Source organism: Lingula anatina, chromosome 9, assembly GCF_051362555.1.
Source record: "Lingula anatina isolate TDL-2025a chromosome 9, LinAna3.0, whole genome shotgun sequence".
In the NCBI taxonomy this organism is placed as follows: domain Eukaryota; kingdom Metazoa; phylum Brachiopoda; class Lingulata; order Lingulida; family Lingulidae; genus Lingula; species Lingula anatina.
Window position 1 is genome coordinate 4293721 of NC_141775.1, and position 22014 is coordinate 4315734.

A 22014-nucleotide genomic window follows, 5' to 3' on the forward strand; every position below is an offset into this window, starting at 1 on the left:
TCATATATTTGTGTCAACTTGTGTCATCAGGAACAACACTGTCTTAAAAAGTACGGCTTTATTTTTTAAGTAACACTTGGATGTTTCACCAATAACAAAAACGACAATAAAGGTCGCCAACAACAATGACTATAATGTAGATCGCGTAGCGATCAAGATATGACCCGTCTTATTCTCAGAACAAAACATTTTAAAGTTAAAAGATGTTATCCTCCCTTCCAACTATATTTTTCATGTTTTAAAATCGATGCAAGTTCTTTATTAAAGGGTTCGTAGAAGTCGGTTAAAATTTTTCTGGTTTCCTTTAACATTGGGATTTTATTTGGCGTCCGGTTTGAAGGAACTTTCAGTGTTATTCTTCTTTCTTCTCTCTTTGTCAATGGACCTGAAATTATTTTTCAAATCCGAGTCAGCTTATTTAATAGTTAGATTAAATGATGCATATGAATTATTTTGTGGCAAGCAATGACGTTGACAATTACCTGAAGTACCTTATGATAAGGATGTTTCCCTTCACGCAAAAATTATATGAATAATCCAAATATAACGCGCCTTTATTAAACAAATATGTTTCATAACTGGAATAATTTTTTACAAAATATCCAATGGACAAAAAGTTTCTTACTACAAGTAGATCAAGGGCTTTAGTTCCATGTTAAGTCTTTATTACCCATCTAAGCACACAAAAAATATAAGTCAAAGGTGGAGAAAACGAATTATATACTCACGCAAATCTAAAAATTCAAAAACTTTTCGTAATGTGTCGAGCTGATTTTTCACGTAATCTTCGAAACGCAAAATGAGCACCTGTCGGGGAGAGAAAGCCCGGATCCAGTCAGTCACGTGCACGCTGTACATTCCAATGCTTAGTCGTGCGATCTGAAATGTACAAGAAATAGGAGACAAACGGACTCGTTATATAGAGAATGCTCACAGATGAAAGCTATTTGATCTCAGACTCCAATCCAAAGTAGATATTCTGCTTTACCATCAAGTATCCAAAACGGGAGCTTGACGGGGTTGCTGAAACCGTTTTTTTTTTTTTAATCAAATGAAGGCAGATAAAAGAGATAAGAGACACTGGAAGAAACATTTCCCAAACAAGATAATATCAAATAAACTACTCAATCAATTACGTACTATATTATTCTAAAACCTACCTCACAGAAGCACTCTTTACTCCAGGGACGGTAGAGCCGCACTGTCCTATTGTGTACACAACTGCGGACAGAGTGCCTCATGCGGCAGTCGTTGAATATTTTTACCCCTTCTACTACTGCCCTGTGGAAGACTTCCGGCCTTTTGCCAACCCGTTTGGCCAGGTATAAAAAGTCCGAATAAACCCTAAAAAGACCAAATCGTTTTTTTTATTCAATGTCGCATTTTAAGATAAAAAGAATACTCAAAGTTACACAATAAGTGCATGCTTAATCAATTTTGCTGAAAAACTCAAAACTTCCCCCTCAATCACGTCATGGCTAGAGTACACCTTATCCAAATCACTTGGCAAAATTACGAACTTTAAATCCGAGCCGAGTTTGATTTTTTAAGTTTTTCGGTTTTTTTTTTCGTACGTAATAGACCGGCCGTAGTCTCCGAGAGGGAGACGCGACGTCATCACCTAGACCAATTAATCATCAGTAATAGTAATAGATTTCAATAGATATAGTTTATTTTATGGAGATGAGAATTGGTAAACTTTTCTCGTAACGGTAAAAATGAGAAATTTAAAACTCTAAAGTGGGTTTACAGATCGTCATTTTCTCAAAGATTTTATGTAGTGCCACCCATATGATTAAAGAGGAAATTGCAGACTTTTCCAGAAAATATTTTGCTATAATACGTCTAACGTGTTTTGTATGCCTTTAATAAAACTTAATTAAAGCACAATGACAGATTACTAGTACATGATACTAAGAAACAGTGGTGAGGTATTAAAAAGAGTGTGGTGTCGAATTTGACCCGTACCTTTCAACGGGATTTCTTAAAATAATGATAATTTTAGCATTTGGTTGTAACTGCTTCATATAGTCAGCAACTACGTATGTTGGTTCACCGGAAGTGACGTTATTCCCGAGTCTTTCGTCCCAAAAGTCGTTAAACCAAAACGTCGTAGGACTAGCCTCTCCTGTGGAAATAGATAGGAAATAAATGAAATATGGATTTATTTGAAATATCAACTTTATAATATATCTGGATAATATATTGATATTACGGCAACACTGTTCCTTACCAGAACTTAATATATTCATGGTATTTAAGAATAGGGTTGATGTGATTTCATTTAACACCACCATTCTCTAAAGCACATTAATTTCAGCATATTTCCAGCCGTTTTCTGCATTGCCATAAATGAAACCCCCACAGTTTTCCATTCAGAAGTATACCTGTGTTAAACAAAATATACTGCGCTGGATGGACAGACATTTTTCTTTTGAATTCGTCCAACATAAGGGAAACTATAGGGAAAGGCATCAATCTAGACAAGCTTTCGAAGTCTTTCCCTTGGCTAATGACGCCATACGTACAGTCCCAACGGATTAAAAATTCCTTGGTTTGCCTCGCTTTGCACGCTGTGCCTTTTTTTCTTTGGGGTGAGGGGGGAGAAAAATCCAAACCTTAGAAAGAGCACCTGCCCATTGTATTACATGTACACCAATTTTCCTTTTTGACCACGAATATGCAATACCAGGAAATTAGATATCTAATATCTTAGTAATACATATATACATGTAGTAGAATGACTTTGTCCATGCTGTCTGCACTTTACCTGTAATTCTGATATGTATGGGACCGTCTTTGGGGTTGCATTTCATGCACTTTTGTTCTGCTATTGCTTTGGCAGCCATGTCGAACAGTTCTACGTACTGCGAAAAGGGCACGGACATGCTCTTGCTTCCTAAAAATAAGGAAAGTTTTTAGTCTTAGTTCACCTGGCCCCGGTTTCACAAAATACTTCAGCTCCCTGGCTTAGTTGACTAGGATTTCCATGAGAGTGCTGTTGCACTGCTCCTTATAGGGTAAAATATGCCCATGTGACCATGTAGCCTTGGTAATTAAGTTCTTAGCTAGGGAACCTGAGTTAAGGGTTTTTTTTTTTTTTTTTTTTTTTTTTTTTTTTTTTTTTTTTTTTTTTTTTTTAATTGAAACAGGGGCCTGCTTGAAGCTCCAAACTCATCACTTTCTTTTAAATGGGACTTCATCCACCCAATACTATAACTTACTACACTTACAAATATATTTATTATAGATAAGCTGTTAACTCAATCCTGTCTTTTTAAAAAAATATCAATACGTTTTGTAATGTTAATGAACATTTGGCATGCACAGTGTCTTTCAATCGCGAGTCAAATAATATGTATTCGCACGTAACACAATTCCACAAATAATACTAGTTTATCATGCTACATGTTCATGTCCCCCTAAACACTGTATTCTACCAAGTCAACATTGGTCCTATAAGCTACAAAAAACTATATCTGTTTTTACAGGTATTACACTGCCATATCCAGTACATATACATGTAGTTGCTTTGAATAATGTATAAATAAAAATAAACACTTATTGTTTCGATAACTCGTAATTGACCGAGGATAATTTTTATCAATTTTTTTCTCACCAAAGTTTCGTCGTCCCCACCACTGCGGCTCCTTCAACATGCCTTGGGCCATATCCGGATGCTGAGAAATCCGGTCATACAGATCGGTCGTTCCGGCCTTCGCCACGCCCACCAGGTAAAAATATGGAAGACACCGTAAATGTTGAGAAAAATGGCGCCCTCTCAGGAAAGCAAGGAAGTTTTTCAAAATGTTAAATTTTTGGGTGAATGTTTTCCCGTCCGCCCAGTGGTTGTTAGCATACATGGAGTCCAGTTTAGCGGGGATCTGTTCGTACCAACAAGGGTTTTTAAAGTTTGGGTCGAATTTCAGTGGTGTCTGTAAAAAAAAAAGCCATACATATAATATATCCAAATATGCCAATATTATGTCAGTTTTTAAGTCTTGCAAAATAAAGGTGAATTAATGAGTGAACACCCTTGACTACTGGTAAATAAAGCCCAACAGGAATATTTTCTCCAAAAGGTAATGATGCTGACTTAATATAATATAATATAATATAATATAATATAATATAATATAATATAATATAATATAATATAACGCAATCCAACCATACAATAAAGCACTGAAACAAACTGCAGCCTAAAAACAGTTGTTTCCCTATTACCCCACATAACAAAACTGACCGGCCTCTCTGCTCCACACTCAAGCCTATCCTAATTGATATGATAACAAGATGTGTGTGCTCTTGTCGATTCTTCATTTACCTGCACGTTTCTTTACTGCCCTGTCGACGTGCAGTATTACCCATCGTGATTAATGGCACGCGTTTACAAACCAATCACAGGCATATTTTATGCAACAGGTTTCAAATATCATCTCTGACAAACCAAAAAGAGAATGCCATAGATTTAAAGCACAGGTCAATCTGGACCCACTTCTTAGCACTCTACTGTGGGGGCATTCTGAGTTTCATGATGTTATTGAAAACTCTCTTTTATTGTCAGTATGCTCAACTGTTTTTAATGCCTTTACTGGAAACTTACTGTGAAGTTAGATAATAGTAGTTAGTTTCTAGTCACGGTATGACCTCTTAGTGACTATGTGAGCGACCCACCCCCAACCCCTAAAGGCAGATCGGTGTCGATATATAATCAATTTTTAAAGTCGAATCAGTCCGCATCTTATCAGCTTCGCATCCGCGGACCCCCCCCCCCCCTTCAAATAATCCTGGATCCGCCCCTGCATGTAGGCCTACATGTAGGGGGGTGAGGGGGGAGAAACATCCAAACCTTAGAAAGAGCACTTGCCCATTGTACCACACCAATTCTCCTTTTTGACCACGAATATGCAATACCAGGAAATTAGATATCTAATATCTTGGTAATACATATATACATGTAGTGGAATGACTTTGTCCATGCTGTCTGCACTTTACCTGTAATTCTGGTATGTATGCTCCCTTTGTGGTGGATATGAAAAACTGCACATTTTGAAATTGCAATTGACTGCAGCTACCAATTTTGTGGTCACATATTCATTGACAGTGTGCACATGTTACAGAATGAGATTTAATGAAAAAATCCACAAGAACTCTTAAGTGTGTGATAAAGTTACCACATATGCATGAGCCACCGTCATTCAGACCCCTAAAAAGCACAACTAACAAGGTCCTTTAACAGCTATTCACTGACAGACCTGACTCTTTATTAACTAAGAATGGACATTAGTCTTAAGTCATATTTTCTCTGATACTTGAATTTGCCATTCATATGCAGCAAAATAATCAAAAACATTCATTTAAGTTCTACTACGTACCCTAACCCCAAGCGTCTTGTATATTTCCTCTGATATGACCCGCTTCCGTTCGTCACCATCACTAGTATCACTATTTCCACCTTTCTGTAAGAAAGTTGAGTTTGTGGGACGACGGTCGAGCCGTAAAGGAGTGGACGGCTTAGGAGGGGTTGGTGGAAGTTTGGCTTGCCCAACTGGAGCGCCCGCGACATCAAGGTCCGGCAGGTGTCCTAAAATCAAAGGGTCCCGGGTCTTGTTGAGTTTTTGAGGGGGTCCAGTGTACACACGAACAGAGGCTCCTGGAAAAGTGGATAAGAGACAATTTTTAAAATTGAAATACGTAATGGTATTTATAGGGTAGATGTATCACAGGAACGATTCCCCAAATCGTATTCCCATAGATTTTAGATCGATCTATCCTCGTGGGGAGTCTCACTAGATTACTGTCAGATAATCTTAAATGTCCGTCCCGCCTACTACAAGCTGTAAGGGGATAATTAACTTTCGTGCCCGCTCGGCTGACAGCTATTTAGCGTGAACCCCCAGGGAGTTAGGTCGATCTAGTTTGGATCGATCTAATTTCTGGGAATGGGGTCTATCTCTGTTATACCGCATTCCGCTCTGAGGCTCCATTACGTGACTCTACAGGATATACTAAGATAATTTTGTAGTTTTCTCATACAGTCTTTATAAACAAAACCGCTTCAGTTTCGGTAGTCTATACAATAATGTAACAATGATGCGGCTTATTTCCTTTGAAGATACCGAACGAATGCACGGTATTCATGGATGTACATTTGTTTAATACTGAAGTACATGAATTACGCCTGAGGATCTACGAAAATCAATAAGTATAGGAGGGGATCGAGGGTGTGATGGAGGGGGAGGTAGGGTCTTCATAATACTAGCTACTGCACCAGGGCAAATATAAAGCAGTACACGCGTTCTTTTACAATAATATATTCAGGGCACAGAAATGGAGAATTTTAATTAATTTGTTTTGTCTACTTTCGCTTGTTAAACTGATTTTTGTAGAGTGTGTGTGAGGGGGGGGGGGAGTATGGAAAGATGGGGATACGGTACATGTACATTGTAACAACGTACCTTCGAAGCAGATAATGAAGAAATAGTCTGTCCACTATATGCCCCCCTCCCTCCCCCCAGGATTCACCACTGATTTATTATTGTAAAAAGCCTTCTCTATTTAATATATGTAAGTTGGACCCCTAATGCCCACATTAACTCACTTGATTTCATGGTATGATACGTCGAGGCCATTAATACGGCTTTAATACTTGGCGTGGGGTTAGCGTGCGGGCAGTTGTGTTTAATGACTTACTACGATATACGGGTAGTCTATTTACAAGTGCCACGAGTCAATTTCTAAACAACACCCTGGGTTCAAAGGCTAGGAAAAATAATATATGTCTATTACTCGCACACCCATGCCGTAGTATCCTTTGCACACCGAGAAAAAATGTCTTTTTCACAGCTGTGCACATCCTTATCTCGTTACTGACATCGCATCCCAGTCGGTGAAATTAGGAGATTTAAAGAGCAGTCTTTCTAAATGAAGGCTTTGTCGTAGAGGGACATATAGATCGCCTACCGTGGTACAATAAATAAAGCGTGAAACAGCATATGAATGGTAATAACATTGCTTACCTGGTATTTGCAGCGCAATTTTAGCAGTGTACTGAAACTCCACACCCAGAAAACCGACCATAATCCCGACCATGCACAGCAGCAAAATGACTCCAAATCCTCTCTTGGATAGACCTGTAAAACAGACCAGCGACTCCATCCTTAAAATGCACCGAAATATTGATAATGGTGAAATGTCATGAGCCAAATTCGCTCTCAAAGACGCTCAAAATCCCGTGAGGGTTACCCACGGATTATAACAACAAGAGGTTATGTGCAGGGTCCTGGTTTGAGTTATGAGCTATACACGCTAGTTCAAGAATCTATATGCAGCCGTCTTCACTTGAGAAGATCTCTTGAATATTGAAAATGCGGGAGCTCCGGGGTCTTCTTTAGCGACTACCATCACTGTTAGGCGTTAGAGTCTATGGGAGAGTGTAGCAGTTATAGTTTACAACACATCAGCAGGACTAATCGTCTTAGATAGAAAGTCGTCTTTAATAGAACGTCTTAACTTCAAAAGATGGGACTTGTGTTGAACCACAATGACTTCTATGTGCTTTTGTACATGAATTAGGATAATTTTAATAAATTCAGATGCAGCAGCAGTAACACACAGTAGATAACGCTGTACGGCAGAACTGTGGTCTCTTTGTATCCGTCCTCAGATTAACATGGGCTGAGACACCGGGATGGACAATGCACAGACTGGCGGCGTTTTTTACGGCGCTTACTATACGTGTATTAAACGTTCGCTGTTGCAGTGTCTATGTGGTTCACTGTCTATATACATCGGTATATACATTTAATCTGCCGGCACACTGAGGGATTTTTTACTGCAGCCTGCCAGCAGTTACAGTTTGACATTGTCTCTTTCATACCGGTGCTACACAGTACATACTGTGCTAGCCTATTCTGGACTTACTTTCCCAATCATTTCATTCTTTCCATGAACAATTTCTGGTCATCTTATGAATAAATCCCCGAAATCCTAGAGAACAGCGGTGAAGATGAAATGGTCGTCTCCACGCTACGGTTGAGCGTTTCTTGTGAATATTTTACATCAGTATAGATAACCTTAAGAGGCATCGTAGAACAGATACACTGTATATGTAGTGTGGTGTGACCAACTCCATTTACTGATGTTCATGTTTCGTGGCCCATTTAATTCTGATGACTTTGTATTCCCATCCCGTGAGCTGCACATTTTAGGTTAACACACTTGGAAAGTCACAGTGACTACACAGAAGCCGAAATATTGGTTCACAAAAATCCAACATAGCCACCTACTGCAGAAACTGTGTGGACGTCTTCCCAGCGAATGTCACGGCTGATGTTTTTTTTTTTTTTTTTTTTTTTTTTTTTTTTTTTTTTTTTTAATATTGAAATAAAAATTTGTTGTCATGAAGTTTCTTTCGCGCGCTACTATCAGTTCACCTTCAACTGTATTGAAGAGACAACAGTAAACTCGCCTTAACATGGTTGGGTAACCCTGGCACGGGGACGAGGTTATGCCAATGTTACTGATTAATTACCCGCGGCCGGGCAGTGTGTTTTTTATACAACGGCAATGCGGTAGTAGTAAAGTAATGATAGCTGCTGCATTTTGATTCCCGCTTGGCTGAGCGTAACAATTTCCATCTCACCTACTGCAATTGTTATTTTCCAACTTGAAGGTAACTTATCTCGGATATTCCCGCCAAACTGAATTTTCCTCGAAACGAAGCAACTTTCTCCTATTCACAAATCAAAACTGGGCCCGTCTTGCCCTTGGATTCGACGTTTTGTATCATTTTAACTTAGTAGTTTAGTTCTAAATGTTTCCCGTAGGCTCAACATTTCAATCGAAATGTCTTCCTTCTCAGACCAATTACAGAAAGTGTACAAACAGTTTTAAAGTCCGATTTGGGAATGACTCCAGGATATCTTCAAACGCGGACGGTAATTTAAACTATGTACATTCCATAAGTATGTTTCTACCAGAATCGGGTATTTTGTGTGCGTCATTATCTCCTATGACATTAGATACATCGAATACAATATATACGAAAAGTTGTTCATATATTTTAATTGAATAATCTAATTAACTTCTTTGTCATTATCTTTACTCAAGGGTTTTTTCTTTCTTTTTAGTTAACCTACAGTAACATTTTGGTCCACCTTGATTTACGTGTTTAATTAATAAAAGACTTACGCCATAGCAGAATGAAATACGCTCTGGTGATGTGTCTAAGGGCGACGCTGTTTGCCATCAAGTCACATACAGAGCCGCACTGGGCGTCCTTTATAGGGTCAGCGGGTCTATACCCCGACTATCAAAGTTTCCCGGTCATCATGGCCTTGGGCAGATATGTGGTCAGATATCGTCTGCTGGCTTTTAATGCACTGCCATTCACAAAACCTGAAAGTTCATTTATTCACATGTAGTATTATGACTCGAGTTTAGGGCGCTCCATACATTTTTTCATTGAAATTTCGACGATTTCTTGCTTATTATCAAAGCAAAAGAACTTCAATTGTAACAGTTGTTTAAGGCTAATGCATTTACTCCTCAACAATTTTATCAAACCCGAACCCCATCATCAAGGCATACCCTATCCAAAGAAATTGAAAAAAATGAAAAACTATAAATCTGTTTTCGTGCCCTTAACATAACTGATTTCTCTCGTTACAGTGTCCATCTCCTTTACCAGAGTGACTAGCACATAACAGACTAAAAAAGTTCATATTTCCGTACTGTGAACAAGAATTTAGGAAAAATAAACAAACAGACAAATAAATAAATAAATAAATAAATAAATAAATAAAGTTATTGCCCGGCGGGCCTCAGGTAGAGAGTACTCTCATACAAGACTCAGATCGGAGTTATTGGTATTTATTATACTGTGTGTACTGCTAACCTACCCTCTACCAGGGTGGCAGATTATATAGAGAAAAACGGGGGAAACCAGAAATGGTTAAATGGCCGTCTATTTATCTAAAGACGTATATGTGAATATTCTGTGAACAGTCAATCTTTGGCGCTGGTAGAGGGTACTGCTAACCTAACACAGTGACTCTTATCGCAATTACTCTGACCCTGACAGGTGATCTACGGGTGAACACATTAAGTGGATCGATCATCACGCTGGTTTGATTAGAACTTCATTCATAACCAAAAGAAGTTAACGAGATGACGGCACTGAGATCGATCGATCGACCAGCCTGTGTGAACTCTGTTTGACCACTACCATAGACCCACGTGCATTCAGAGCCGTTAACGATTTACCTTCAGTGTTTAAAGTGAGAGCGGTTCGGTTATTTGTGCAGTACTTCAATTGAAAAGCGGATTATGCCCATATGGTTTTATGCATTCAATAAGTCGTGTTGCCTTGAAGTGGACAGTGTGCTTGGACAATGCATTGTGCAGCACTGGACTCTACTGTTAAAAATCTTTGGGGACTAACTGCGATCATTCTCTTTCTATTTCTCTCTCTCTCTCTGACTGCCAAGTTTGCACACTTGAACTATGACTGTTCTAGATTGCCAATGCTCTAATAACGACACTTACAATGACAGTAAAACACGAAAAGGGGGGCTCCAAAATTTTGTTAATAACCGATTATGATTGGTATCACTAAAGAACGCGACAAATTGACTAGATACATATTTGTCAATCGTTTGGACCATATGATCCCAAGAAATGACGTTCAGCAGACATTAACGTGCAGTTCATTTCTTCATTATGCAACTGAAACCTCCACAGTTTTAATCGAATACTATTTCCAACCATCTGTGAGGGGTATAACCCCGCAACGACGTGGCTAAATATCTCACAAAATGTCAAGGGCAGAAATCTTAATGCACTGGTAGACAAGTGCAAAACAGGAAATAATTTTAAAAAGTTATATGTTTGCTTAAGCAGTTGTGGCCCTAAATATTTACCGGTAGTCATGGAATAAAATAACCTCAGACTAAGCTACATTTTGTCCGTTTAATCGTGATATCATTTTAACTCATCTGCGTTCTCTGTGGCGTCTTAAATCTACCCTTAATAATACAGAAGTTCACATGGCTTACCCGAGTCTTCCTTTCTCGTGTCAAAAAAAGCTAAAAATCAGGGATAAGTCAGCAATCCTTGGTGATTCGCAGTCCTTTGCGTAATACTCAGTCCGTAAGTCAATAACGCGGACTCAATAGGCCAGCGTCAACAGAGTACTGTGAATACCCACTTAACATATATCGGTTACGTACCAGGTTAAAGCGAGGTGCTGATTTCTTTGTCGTTAGTTCAGACTGCAGTGTTTACTTAAGTGACGTTCGATGTATATACTCACACGCATATTAAACAACTATAAAAAAACGAAGACTTCGGTATGTATCCCGTGAAAAAAACTCGTCAGCTGATAGGTTTTCGTCAATCTGGCCGGTAACGCAAACCAGTTCCATTAGGCGAGAAAAAGTTCCTCATCAATACGATCAGTCATTTTACCCAAGTCTCTTGTTAAAGTGTAAGTCATTAAAAAAAAAGCAAAAAAAAAAAATAATAATAAATAATAATAATAATAATAATAATAATAATAAAATGAGAGAGAGAGAGAGAGAGAGAGCTGGGTAAGACTACATCGTATTTCACCATCTCATCGGATGTCTCGTCGCCAAACCCTACTATTATCGTCGCTATGGGTCGTGATAGGGGTGGAACGGTTTTCGACCCTGTGACGACCGCGGGAGATGATGAACGCAGGGGTGCATCTATCCACTGGGTTTGCAAATTAAATGAGGAGCGAACAAGGATAGGAATATCAAAATAGTAGACAAAGGGAATTTACTGCAATATATACAGATAGTACAGTGGAGAATGGTTTGGTTTTGTATAGTTTCACTAGCTTATTTTTTGCCGTTTCGGGTAGGAGAAGGGTAAGATAGAGATACCTTGAGAGTTAAGAGGGCAACACATTCTCTATGAGAGAGAGAGAGAGAGAGAGAGAGAGAGATCCTGTGCGCTGGGTCACGCTCTCCTTATTCCTTAACAAATAATTTTATAAATATGCATATCACCATCACATTATAACGCGCTGGGGTGGGGTGGGGGGGAGGAATTTAGTTTCAGAATCTGTATACAGCCTACCCTCTTCCAGGGCCACGGTTTGATTTTTTCACTAGATATACAAATGTCATTGGTTAAAACTCTTCTGCATTTTGTTAGAGATAAGTGCACGTAATAAATCTGAGGCCCTGGTAGAGGGTATATACAGTCTGCGATCAAGGTGACTGCATAAAACCCAGGCACGGTTAAAGAAATAATGTGTCTGTCCCAGTTCAGCGCCTTGAAAAAAATCCATAATATGGTAAGCTTTACAAATAATTCATAACGCCAGAGAAGTGAAAATTGTTTTCGTCATATGGGTTTAACGGTGCACTGGGTTAACACAAAAAAAAGAGAAGTCAATTTTGATCAAGGTATTGAGTTTCAATACAACAATTCATCCTTTACCGGGACCCCAAGGTTCAACTCGCGATCATTCGTGCCACTTATAGTTTTATCTACCATATACTGTATAATATGAAAGGGTGTATGATTTTGTTACAGAAGACCCTATACAAACAGAATGGATCCTTGACGGCAGTCCCATGCTACAGTTTGACTGTTTATCTCTTACAATATGCGTCTTGATTTATTTTCCAATTTTTGAATAATATTCCGTGATTTATTATTATTTTTTAATGTTATTTCTTTTATTCAAGTGAAAATCATTTCTAGTGGAGAGGCCCGGCTGTCGGTTTGAATACAAAGAATCCGTATAAGATTATTTAAAACTAATGCGATCAGCGCGCATCAGTTCTGTAGTATTTGCACTTGTTGGGATTTTGACCATACCGGTTTTCGAATACAAGAACAAATTAATTCTCACTTAAGGTTATCAGTACAGTTAAGAGTTCATCATATGCTAGACATTTTATATCCCCTTATTAAAAATATTAATAAATGTAAACAGGCACCCATTGTTGTGCCAGATGGAGAAGATAGGACCTATATCTCTGGATCTTCCATATCAGCGCGGAGACGGGGGCAAGTCGCACACTCGTTATTCTCTACAGGGGCCGCAGATTAATTATATGTGCACGTTTCTCCAACACAGTGGAGAAATGTGCCGTGAAGTAACCAGAGACGTATCTGTGAAATTCTAGTGAAAAATTAATCTGTCGCCCTGGTAGAGAGTAAGCACTCGTAACTCATCCTGTATAATTATGCGATGTACTTAAACGTATATTTCCATACGTGGACATTTGTATAAAATATTAATGAAATAATTGGGGCGAATAAATAGAAATGATTCACTTTGCCAATCAAAACGCTGGGGCAGCTTTTGCAGCAGTCGAACATAAGGAAAGAAGAGCAGAAAATAACAAATATACTGTGAATTCTTTTATTTTCTGGAATTAAAAATAAATGTCCCAATAAACACAAAATAGGCAAGCATGGCTCAGCTTCCTAAACATAACTGTATATTGTTTTTTTTACTGCGACAATAACCAACTTACTGTAAAAATATATTAAAGATGCTACGGTTAAATACAGATTATAAATCTCACATCTGGGATAAATATCACAAAACAATGACAGATCCATCATACAGGGAGAGGATAATGTAGCCATGTATCCCCTCTTTAAAATAATATTGGACAGCCCCCCCCCCCCCCCCGCCCCGCCCTTCGGGGCCCGCGACCCTGCACAAAACCCTGTACACAAACAATAATCAACCAGTTGTCTGGGATACATTAATATGTATATATATCGTTACAGAAAGAACTAGTTCACAAAATATGAATATTGTTAAAAAATTAATATGTGCAATATGCATGTCAAGCAGAAATATTCTACTAGTAAGTGAATGTACCACCGATCGCAAATATAGCAAAACATTTCAAAACGAATATATCAAGCAACTTGTAATCTCTTCGAAAAAATAAAAATAAAACAGGAAAACACTGACATGGTATAATACCCACTGAAGCGCTAAATGGTAAATGCTGAGGTTTAAAATCAGATTATTTTAAAGTTAGTGACATTTCACTAACTACAAATAAAAAACACGTCAATAACCAAACAAAGCAATAACACTGCAAAAAATGGAGCATTCCAACAAAATTAAAAAACAGAAATTCACATAATTATGCAGTTTACGTAATTATCATGGCAGTTAGACTTCTCCTTTTAGAAAGGTTGATCACACAATGAAACAACGTCTGTGACAACAATATATAATACAACTTTATAATCTAGCATTTTTGAACTTATACAAAAAAGTGAATTCTTACAGTATGTGTATTATTGTATCATTTAACAATTTCAAAAATAGAAAATTATATAAATGGAACAAGAATTTCTGGAATGTAAATTGTATATCTTAGCGAAAAAATTAGGACATCTACTCAAGTTCCTGGAGATACAACTGTCCCGTACCCAAAATAGAATAATTATTTGAATCATTCATAATACCCAAATTAGTTAACAAGTTGTATGGAACGTGTCTTCAAGTCTGTCATCAATAAATGTCAACACTGGTTGATATTTAGGTGAGACATCAGCGAGAATCTATTACTAAGACCAGGCAAAGTTGTTTAGTTGGTTAACAAGTGTGGCCAATCCTCATTTTGAAGAAATCAGTTTCCTCTTTTTTTTTCAAATGAAAAAAAAATGCATTTGGTATATTTAATCTACTAAAGAACTTATTTTCAGAGAGTGGCAGCTCATTAACCTTGTGATTAATTTTGTCTGGCCTAACTATATTATAAGTTATGTTCATTAACTTTGTATTTATGAAACGGAAACTAAGCTATCAAACAGCTTGATTTGACAGAGGCTTGGAGAGAGGGAGAATGCCAAAGTTTCAGTCTCGTGTACAAATACTAAAATATATTGCTGCATCTGTGGAACCAGCTGACAAACTCTCCGCCACAGTCTCTTCAAACTTCAAAGATTCCTTCCTTTTATGTGTCATTTCATCAAAAAGAGTTGGAAAATATATACAACAACAGTGTAAAAACCAGGACTGCTCCATGATATATAACCCAGTGTTGATATGTGTAAGCAGGTGTCTGAGGGAGTCCAGTAGAGATATTACACAACATTCGTGTAGGCAGGAGGCTGAGGAGGACCAGCAGAGTAAGCCGGGGGTGGTTGTCCATATCCAGCTGGAGCTTGGTGGATCATTCCTGGAAGATATGGAGTAAGTATATTGCTAAGTTAAAAGGGGTGTTAAAGTACATGTATGTGTGTGAATGTGCACATTTGCATAAGTGTGTGAGTGAGTGTGTGCAAATGCGTGCCAGCACACTTGCTATGTAAGACTAAATGTTGTTACTAAGTATATTAACATGAAGCTTTTAAAACAATATGTAAAAGGGAAGAAAGGAAAATACGTCTCATTCCCCTCTTTACTGCAAGTCCAGCTGCACATGCGTGCGTGCGTGTGTGTGCATGCACATGCAAACTTACCTTGATTGTAACCATACTGTGGGCATGGAGAAGTGGTGACAGTTCTGGTGACAGTCACTGATGGCTGCGTTTGGACCGCTGCGACAGCTGGGACGGTTGTAATGACGGTTCCCTGAGGAATACAAACCATCAAAAAACGTGTTCTTATTATATTTTATGTATGTCCCTTTCAGGTGGAAAACCCAGAAAATGGACATTGGACTTGAATAAAATACAAAATCACCTCAGGAATCTTATACATCTCATACAGGCCCATAGCCAGCAATTTCAAAAAGGGGGGTTCTTTTTCTGAAAAAGTGCACCTTTTTCCATAAAAGCTTCATGTACCTACTAGATCAAATTTTACCCAGAGTGGACCTTTTCTCAGCAAAAGGGGTGGTTCTTTTGACCCCCCCGAACCCCCCCTGGCTACAGGCCCGTTATACATGTAGTACTTGTACCAGATATAAATACAATACCTGGGTGCTCCTACAACACAGGCCATGGCAGGTGATTCCAAAGGAAATACAGGCAATAATCCCCTCCACAATAGACAGGGCCAGCATACAGGTGGCCAGAGCCTTCACCTCCCTACGAACATCCTGTTTAATTGTAAATGATTATATCAAATCATTAGTTTATTATATATAATTAAATGCACTGCAGTTAAGGATGGTCAGAGGGAACTACTGGATATAATGTTACAAAGTAAGTTTTGAGTGTTTACAGCCCTGAGACAATGACCATTCAGTGGGAGCATGAATACTTTTAAATAGGTGGTGAGACAAATACTAATAAATAAATAAATAAATAAATAAATCACATAGTTAACCCCCAAAAGGTTAAAACTAAAATTCCTACAAATAAAAATATTTTACAACTACAAATGTTTTACAAACAACCTTAAGATAAATCAATAATAATGATGGAAATTATCTAAAACAGCAAATGGGATCTTTCTAAGAGCAACTTACTCGTGAAGGTGGAGCCAGAGTGGTGAAATAGTCATCATAGGAATCATAGGGATCATAGGAATCATAGGCTTCTCGGCCGTAATTCATGTCAATGGCAGAAATAGTCAACAGGATAAGGCCTGCGCCAGCACCAGCAAAGATCACCAGGATCATAAAGCTGATAATCTGTGAAAGAAAAAATATAGCGAGAATAAAAAAAGAGGACAGAAGTTGACAGAATCGAACATTAAGAGCTGATTTCACGAGCTGATTTTAAACTGGACATTCCTTAGTTACCATAGTATGAAAACCCTACAAATTTAAACTACAATTACAAAAGAGGTATAATAAAATTAATATATATTACTCACCATACATTTGTTCTTCTTTGATGCAAGTACACCCAGGATTCCAGTGACAATGAACTAAATGAAAAATATTTTGACATAGCAACTTCACTTAATGCCCTTACTTAACACATATCAGTTAATTGAAACTTATTTATTTATTGTTATCAATAATGACGACGATGAATTATTCATCAAGAATAGCAGCTATAATTGCCTCCAATTATCCAAGTTTTTTTTTTAATTTAACAAATTTCTCAAATTCAGAATAAGTAATAATTTTATATTTTTTTATTTTCAAAGAACAATGAACAATTGATTTTTAGATTTTTTCAGGGTAAGAATATGGCTATTATTATCAATATCATTATCATCACCATTCACCACTTACATTTTTATCGATTACTACTATTTTCATTTTTGCTTTTATTCTTCTTATAACTGTTCTTCTCATTAGTATTACTATTTTTACTACTTTTTCATTACTTCTATTGGCATAATTATTATCATTACTGTCTTCGTTCTCTTTATCAATATAATTGCCATTATCTTGATTACTTTTTTAATCATTATTATCAATTGTTCTAACTAACCAGGACTCCCAGCCATATCCCCGCGGCAGTGTTGGAATTGACCACTTGGGGTCTGGTACCATCAGGGAAAAGTACCATGAAGACTATGGCAAATACCACACAAAGCACTCCAATAACAATCTGGGTTATTCCCAAGCCAACTGAAGCCTTGCTCATGTACCTGGAAAACAATATATGTAATGCACAGGTTATACATGATGTATTGAAATTGAATTTGGAAAAAAAAATATAATAAAAATCATGGAGACCTAGTGTTTATATCAGTACTACCAAAATATGTATTAAAAAAATAATAAAAATAAGGAAAGAAATAAAGGAAAGGAAAAAAATAAAGAAAGAAATGAAAAAGAAATAGTTGTCTTAATTACCCAGGGCAGATACTGACGTCCTGTGCCGGTGGTGTCACTACTGTGTGCTGAACTACAGATGGCGCCACTACTGTCTGCTGAACTACAGGTCGTGTCACTACCGTTCGTTGCACTGTAGGTGCCGATAGTCGTCCATACTGAATAGAAGTGGTCTTCGTCCTCTGCATCTTGAGATTTTTCTGCACAGTTCTAGTGCTGGCTTGACATACATAAAAAATTTATACCCACAAAGTCAAAGATTATTCAAAAATTTATAAATACCAAGTAATAACTTAAGCTTAAGGAGACAAATAAACCATATTATTATTAAAAAGGCTTTTAAGTTTTTCCTTACTACTATCACAGGGCAGTCATTGAAAGAAACATTTTTCTTGTTAATAAAACCTTAAAATCGGTCCTGTTTTTACAAATGGTTTTGAAGAATTTAATCTTACTATATGTATTAGTGTTTTGAACTAATTGGACCTGTGAGTTCTACAAAGGAGACGTGTAGCTGATCATGATGATGAATTTTTAATTGACTGGTCTTCTGTCGCACCTGTAGGTACCAGTATTCCAAAAAAGAAGCATACTGAGTAGATAAAAAATATATATTTTTTATTGCAAAATTGTAATAATCCCTTAATGTAGCCTACTGATGCGTCAGAGTTTTTTTCATATATTTCTTTGAAATGACCTTGAAGATTTATCACTGTCCTATAAACGAAAGTAGGTCACGCCTTCCATTTTAGAACGTTGTCCCGTGTACATTTTTAAATTTTTGTGATCATTTAAAGATGACTAATTAATGACACACATTTAAATGAATAACAATTGGTAGACCAATACATAATGTCTTTGTTTATTAGTCAAATGTTTGTCCATTTATCAATCGTATTCATAATACAAACGGATGTTTGTTTAGTTTTCCTACCTGTCGCTGCGCTTCACTTCTTTCTCTTTCTGCTATTCCGCTTGGTGGCTGCACGGTTGGCCAAGACTACCCATATGTTGTTGCCTTCAGAGTTAACATTTCACCAAAATAACTTGAAAAGACGTTAACTTTATTGGTATAAATCTAGATATTTACACAATTCTCAGAATAATTTATTCGGTTTTAATTTTTGAATAAATAATATACCTGTACTAAAGGATTAGGGGACTATCCTGTCTTGGAAAAGTATAAAAATGGCGTCAACAGCATTGCACCCGGCTTCTTTGCGATCTCACAATTTATCGTCTGATTTATCTCCAGACTGGCTTACCAGCGAACATAGCACTGGGGTAAGTTAAAAAAAATAACCAAGACTCCTAAAATGTCGTATGTGGTGTAGAAGAAAGACTCACTGAGTGAATGACAGTCTTGTAAACTGGTGACTCCGCATGACTTGCAAATGACAATGGTTGTGCCATGTTCTGCTTTCACTCAGAAAGTCATAATAACAGTCTAGACTATCACATTGTAAATAACACAGTCAAATATGTTTTGCATTTTTCTTATATTAAACAAAATTATTATGATCGCTATTTTTCACCAGAATTCATAATTGTAAATTGAAGGATTAGACTGCAAGAACGGGAATTTGAAGTAACACGATTTTGAAGATGAGGTTTGACTAGATTTATTTTCAGAAAAGTCATAATGTATGTTAATTGTTTAATATATATATATATATATATATATATATATATATATATATATAATTTCTTGCAGACCTCCATCATGGCAGTGGAGTTTGATGGAGGTGTAGTTATTGGGGCAGATTCTAGGACAACAACTGGGTGAGTAATAATTACAGTCAGATGTCCTGCTGACACTAAAATTTATGTGTTTGTGTCCCTGTTTATGTTAGAGATGTACTAACTCATGAAATGTAAAGATTTATGTTCTAGTAACCTCACCTCCCCAAGTCCCACAATTCTATAAAGTCAGTTAAGCTATTTTCTTGTAATAAGGGTAAGATCCATCTGTTTGTATGACAACAATCACGTTACAACCTGAAGCATTTAATGAAAATCATTAAATGTTCCAATTTAAAAAATAAATAATGTCTGAAAATGTTCTTTTCCTTTCTCAGAGCCTACATTGCTAACAGAGTGACCGACAAATTAACCAAAGTGACAGACCACATCTACTGCTGTCGTTCAGGGTCGGCAGCGGACACTCAGGCCATCGCAGACCTTGTAAACTACCATCTGAACTTCCATCAGTGAGTGACTCGGGGTCCCTTTTTGTAATGTTTTAACATGTGCAAATGCAGATTAGAATGAGCTTTTTGGGTGTCTTTTCAGTATCTTCTTATATATTGTACCATGTTAGAGAACAAGAAACAAATAGATAAAATTATTTTTGGTCTTAAAGTTAAGAAGATTAATTTAGAAGAATAATCAACTGAATAAACATACCAATAAATAAATAATTAAATAGACCAATAGATAAAAGATGTAAAATAGCCTGTGCAATGACTTATACCAATATAATTCCAGGATGGAGCTGGGTGAGGAGCCATTAGTAAAGACAGCAGCCACCAAGTTCAAAGACTTCTGCTATTACAACAGAGACCAACTGTCTGCTGGGATCATAGTGGCAGGCTGGGATAAACTGAAAGGAGGACAGGTATAACCCTCTGGAAATGACATTTGAATAGGGTGAAGTAAGAATTAATAGATAAAAAAAAGGGAAAGAGATATGTTTGTAATTAAAAAATTCCACCCTTTTGCAAAGAGACATGTATGATATTTATCACATGACATATATATTATATATTGGTTGATCATGATGGTGAACATTTTGTCTTGCTCTGTAACTTGGTGTCAGAAGTGAAAGGCAGCTATTGATGCATAATTAGTACCAGTTATTCATGTATTTATTTCCAAATGTGCTATATAACCTAGTTAGTCATTCACTGAGAGATAGAAGTCTTATCTGGGAATCTGGATATTTGGGTGTGTGTTTATATACAGCACCCTCCCCCCACATAGAGCTGGGTGCTTTTGGCACTTGTTTTTACATATCACCTCTGCATTCATATAGTATTATTTATCATAAATGATCAATTTATTTCCAGGTGTATTCCGTCCCCCTTGGTGGTATGTGTGTACGACAGCCATTCACTATTGGAGGTTCCGGCAGTACATATGTATATGGATATGTGGACAGTACGTTCAAGAAAGGCATGACAAAGGAGGAGTGCCTGGACTTCACTGCTAGAAGTAAGTGCTATCTGGGTTAGGACATTAAATGCAATACTTTCACTATTACTAGTAGGTGTAATGTGTTAAAGATCAGTTTTGGGTTTATCAGTTGGCTGGTCATTTATAATATTAAACCAATATGTTTTTTTCATGTGCACACAGCATTGGATTAAGTCGAGTTCATTATAATATATATAAGTTTTACTGCCCTGACTTAAGCCATGACCAAAACTTTGACAGGGGAGAGTAATGACCTAATGATTGTTAAAGAGGCAGCTCAGTATGAGTCTGACTTATTAATAACTACTAAGTAATACTTGTAAATATTCCTTCTCTGTCCAGCCCTGACTCTAGCCATGCACAGAGACGGGTCCAGTGGAGGTGTAGTACGACTAGCAGCTATCTCAGAGGCAGGAGTGGAGAAAAAACTTATCAAGGGAAACGAATTACCTAACCTCATGCACGAGTTTGACTACCAGTAAACAGTAACACTGATGGACAATATAGAATGGATGTTTGTGTCCTGTTAAATGGAATAGAAACCGCCTGCAAACCATTCTCAATACAGTTGGTCGTGTGTACTGAAATGTAAGAAAATGAGATAAGAAGTTTGCATTTATAAGTTCCAAGTGTCAACAAAGGCAGATATTGAGCATTCTGATTTCTCAAAGTGTGAAATCTGGATTTGATTGTAATCTATATGAAGTAATGGCAAAAGCAGTTGAAGGTGTAGATTCACGTTGTCTCATTGAGATTCTATGAAGACAGCGAGGAAATACAGACACATTGTCAAGTTTTATTAAGGACTGTACTTCATGCAGAATGATCCTGATGGAACGATCTCACAGGCAAGTTAAGTGTGGGGTTTAATAGAATGGTAATTTGTCATCTGTGCAGGAACGCAATAATGATGTTCCTATTGTTGTAATTTTGGGCAAATTTGAAGTTTTTCTCTGTCCAAGTCCATCAGAAAGTATACAAGGGACAACAGGGATACTGTCTGAAAGAAGACTATTTTGGTGATTAATGTAATGGTGAATTAATATAAATCTGAGTGCTAGAGTTCTCTCTATTCATTCAGGAAAATATATTGAATTTGTCAGAGTAACTGAGTTGT

General features: G+C 37.2%; 3 protein-coding genes across 7 annotated transcripts; 1 reads left to right on the plus strand and 2 right to left on the minus strand.

Moving 5' to 3' along the window:
• Positions 1 to 43: 43 nt before the first annotated feature.
• Positions 44 to 11470, minus strand: LOC106176800 (carbohydrate sulfotransferase 15). Of its 3 annotated transcripts, none has more exons than XM_086995801.1 (10): positions 11318 to 11470; positions 9196 to 9402; positions 7023 to 7136; positions 5379 to 5656; positions 3620 to 3935; positions 2771 to 2899; positions 1969 to 2128; positions 1161 to 1344; positions 729 to 879; positions 44 to 385 (listed from the first exon to the last, which is right to left on the minus strand). In XM_086995801.1, the coding sequence occupies exons 2-10, from the start codon at positions 9251 to 9253 to the stop codon at positions 207 to 209; spliced, it is 1569 nt and encodes a 522-aa protein (XP_086851927.1). In that variant the 5' UTR covers positions 9254 to 9402; positions 11318 to 11470; the 3' UTR covers positions 44 to 206. The 3 variants fall into 3 exon arrangements, with proteins under 3 accessions (XP_086851927.1, XP_086851928.1, XP_013414786.2); XM_086995802.1 differs by lacking the exon at positions 11318 to 11470 and adding an exon at positions 11235 to 11256; XM_013559332.3 differs by lacking the exon at positions 11318 to 11470 and adding an exon at positions 11061 to 11228.
• Positions 11471 to 13397: 1927 nt separating this feature from the next.
• Positions 13398 to 18759, minus strand: LOC106176802 (uncharacterized). Of its 3 annotated transcripts, none has more exons than XM_086995064.1 (8): positions 18637 to 18759; positions 17724 to 17918; positions 17356 to 17515; positions 16787 to 16840; positions 16437 to 16601; positions 15942 to 16064; positions 15484 to 15595; positions 13398 to 15200 (listed from the first exon to the last, which is right to left on the minus strand). In XM_086995064.1, the coding sequence occupies exons 2-8, from the start codon at positions 17888 to 17890 to the stop codon at positions 15106 to 15108; spliced, it is 876 nt and encodes a 291-aa protein (XP_086851190.1). In that variant the 5' UTR covers positions 17891 to 17918; positions 18637 to 18759; the 3' UTR covers positions 13398 to 15105. The 3 variants fall into 3 exon arrangements, with proteins under 3 accessions (XP_086851190.1, XP_013414787.2, XP_086851189.1); XM_013559333.2 differs by having other exon boundaries at positions 17724 to 17922; positions 18637 to 18749; XM_086995063.1 differs by lacking the exon at positions 18637 to 18759 and adding an exon at positions 18158 to 18294 and having other exon boundaries at positions 17724 to 17922.
• Positions 18760 to 18830: 71 nt separating this feature from the next.
• On the plus strand, positions 18831 to 22001 carry LOC106176823 (proteasome subunit beta type-6-like). Its single transcript, XM_013559358.2, has 6 exons — positions 18831 to 18986; positions 19417 to 19484; positions 19781 to 19912; positions 20190 to 20319; positions 20771 to 20915; positions 21240 to 22001. The coding sequence occupies exons 1-6, from the start codon at positions 18891 to 18893 to the stop codon at positions 21377 to 21379; spliced, it is 711 nt and encodes a 236-aa protein (XP_013414812.2). The 5' UTR covers positions 18831 to 18890; the 3' UTR covers positions 21380 to 22001.
• The last annotated feature ends 13 nt before the right edge of the window (positions 22002 to 22014 follow it).

What these genes read in the sequence shown, in the direction of transcription:
- LOC106176800 (XM_086995801.1), bottom strand. Translation starts at nt 9,253, where the DNA reads ATGGCAAACAGCGTCGCCCTTAGACACATCACCAGAGCGTATTTCATT. An exon ending in GTATTTCATTCTGCTATGGC is followed by an intron (nt 7,137 to 9,195) that starts GTAAGTCTTTTA and finishes TCTGTTTTACAG; the next exon opens with GTCTATCCAAGAGAGGATTT. An exon ending in CATACATATCAGAATTACAG is followed by an intron (nt 2,129 to 2,770) that starts GTAAAGTGCAGA and finishes CTATTTCCACAG; the next exon opens with GAGAGGCTAGTCCTACGACG.
- LOC106176802 (XM_086995064.1), bottom strand. Translation starts at nt 17,890, where the DNA reads ATGCAGAGGACGAAGACCACTTCTATTCAGTATGGACGACTATCGGCA. An exon ending in CAAAGAAGAACAAATGTATG is followed by an intron (nt 16,602 to 16,786) that starts GTGAGTAATATA and finishes TTTCTTTCACAG; the next exon opens with ATTATCAGCTTTATGATCCT. An exon ending in ACAGTATGGTTACAATCAAG is followed by an intron (nt 15,201 to 15,483) that starts GTAAGTTTGCAT and finishes CATATCTTCCAG; the next exon opens with GAATGATCCACCAAGCTCCA.
- LOC106176823 (XM_013559358.2), top strand. Translation starts at nt 18,891, where the DNA reads ATGGCGTCAACAGCATTGCACCCGGCTTCTTTGCGATCTCACAATTTA. An exon ending in CCAGCGAACATAGCACTGGG is followed by an intron (nt 18,987 to 19,416) that starts GTAAGTTAAAAA and finishes AATTTCTTGCAG; the next exon opens with ACCTCCATCATGGCAGTGGA. An exon ending in ATAAACTGAAAGGAGGACAG is followed by an intron (nt 20,320 to 20,770) that starts GTATAACCCTCT and finishes ATTTATTTCCAG; the next exon opens with GTGTATTCCGTCCCCCTTGG.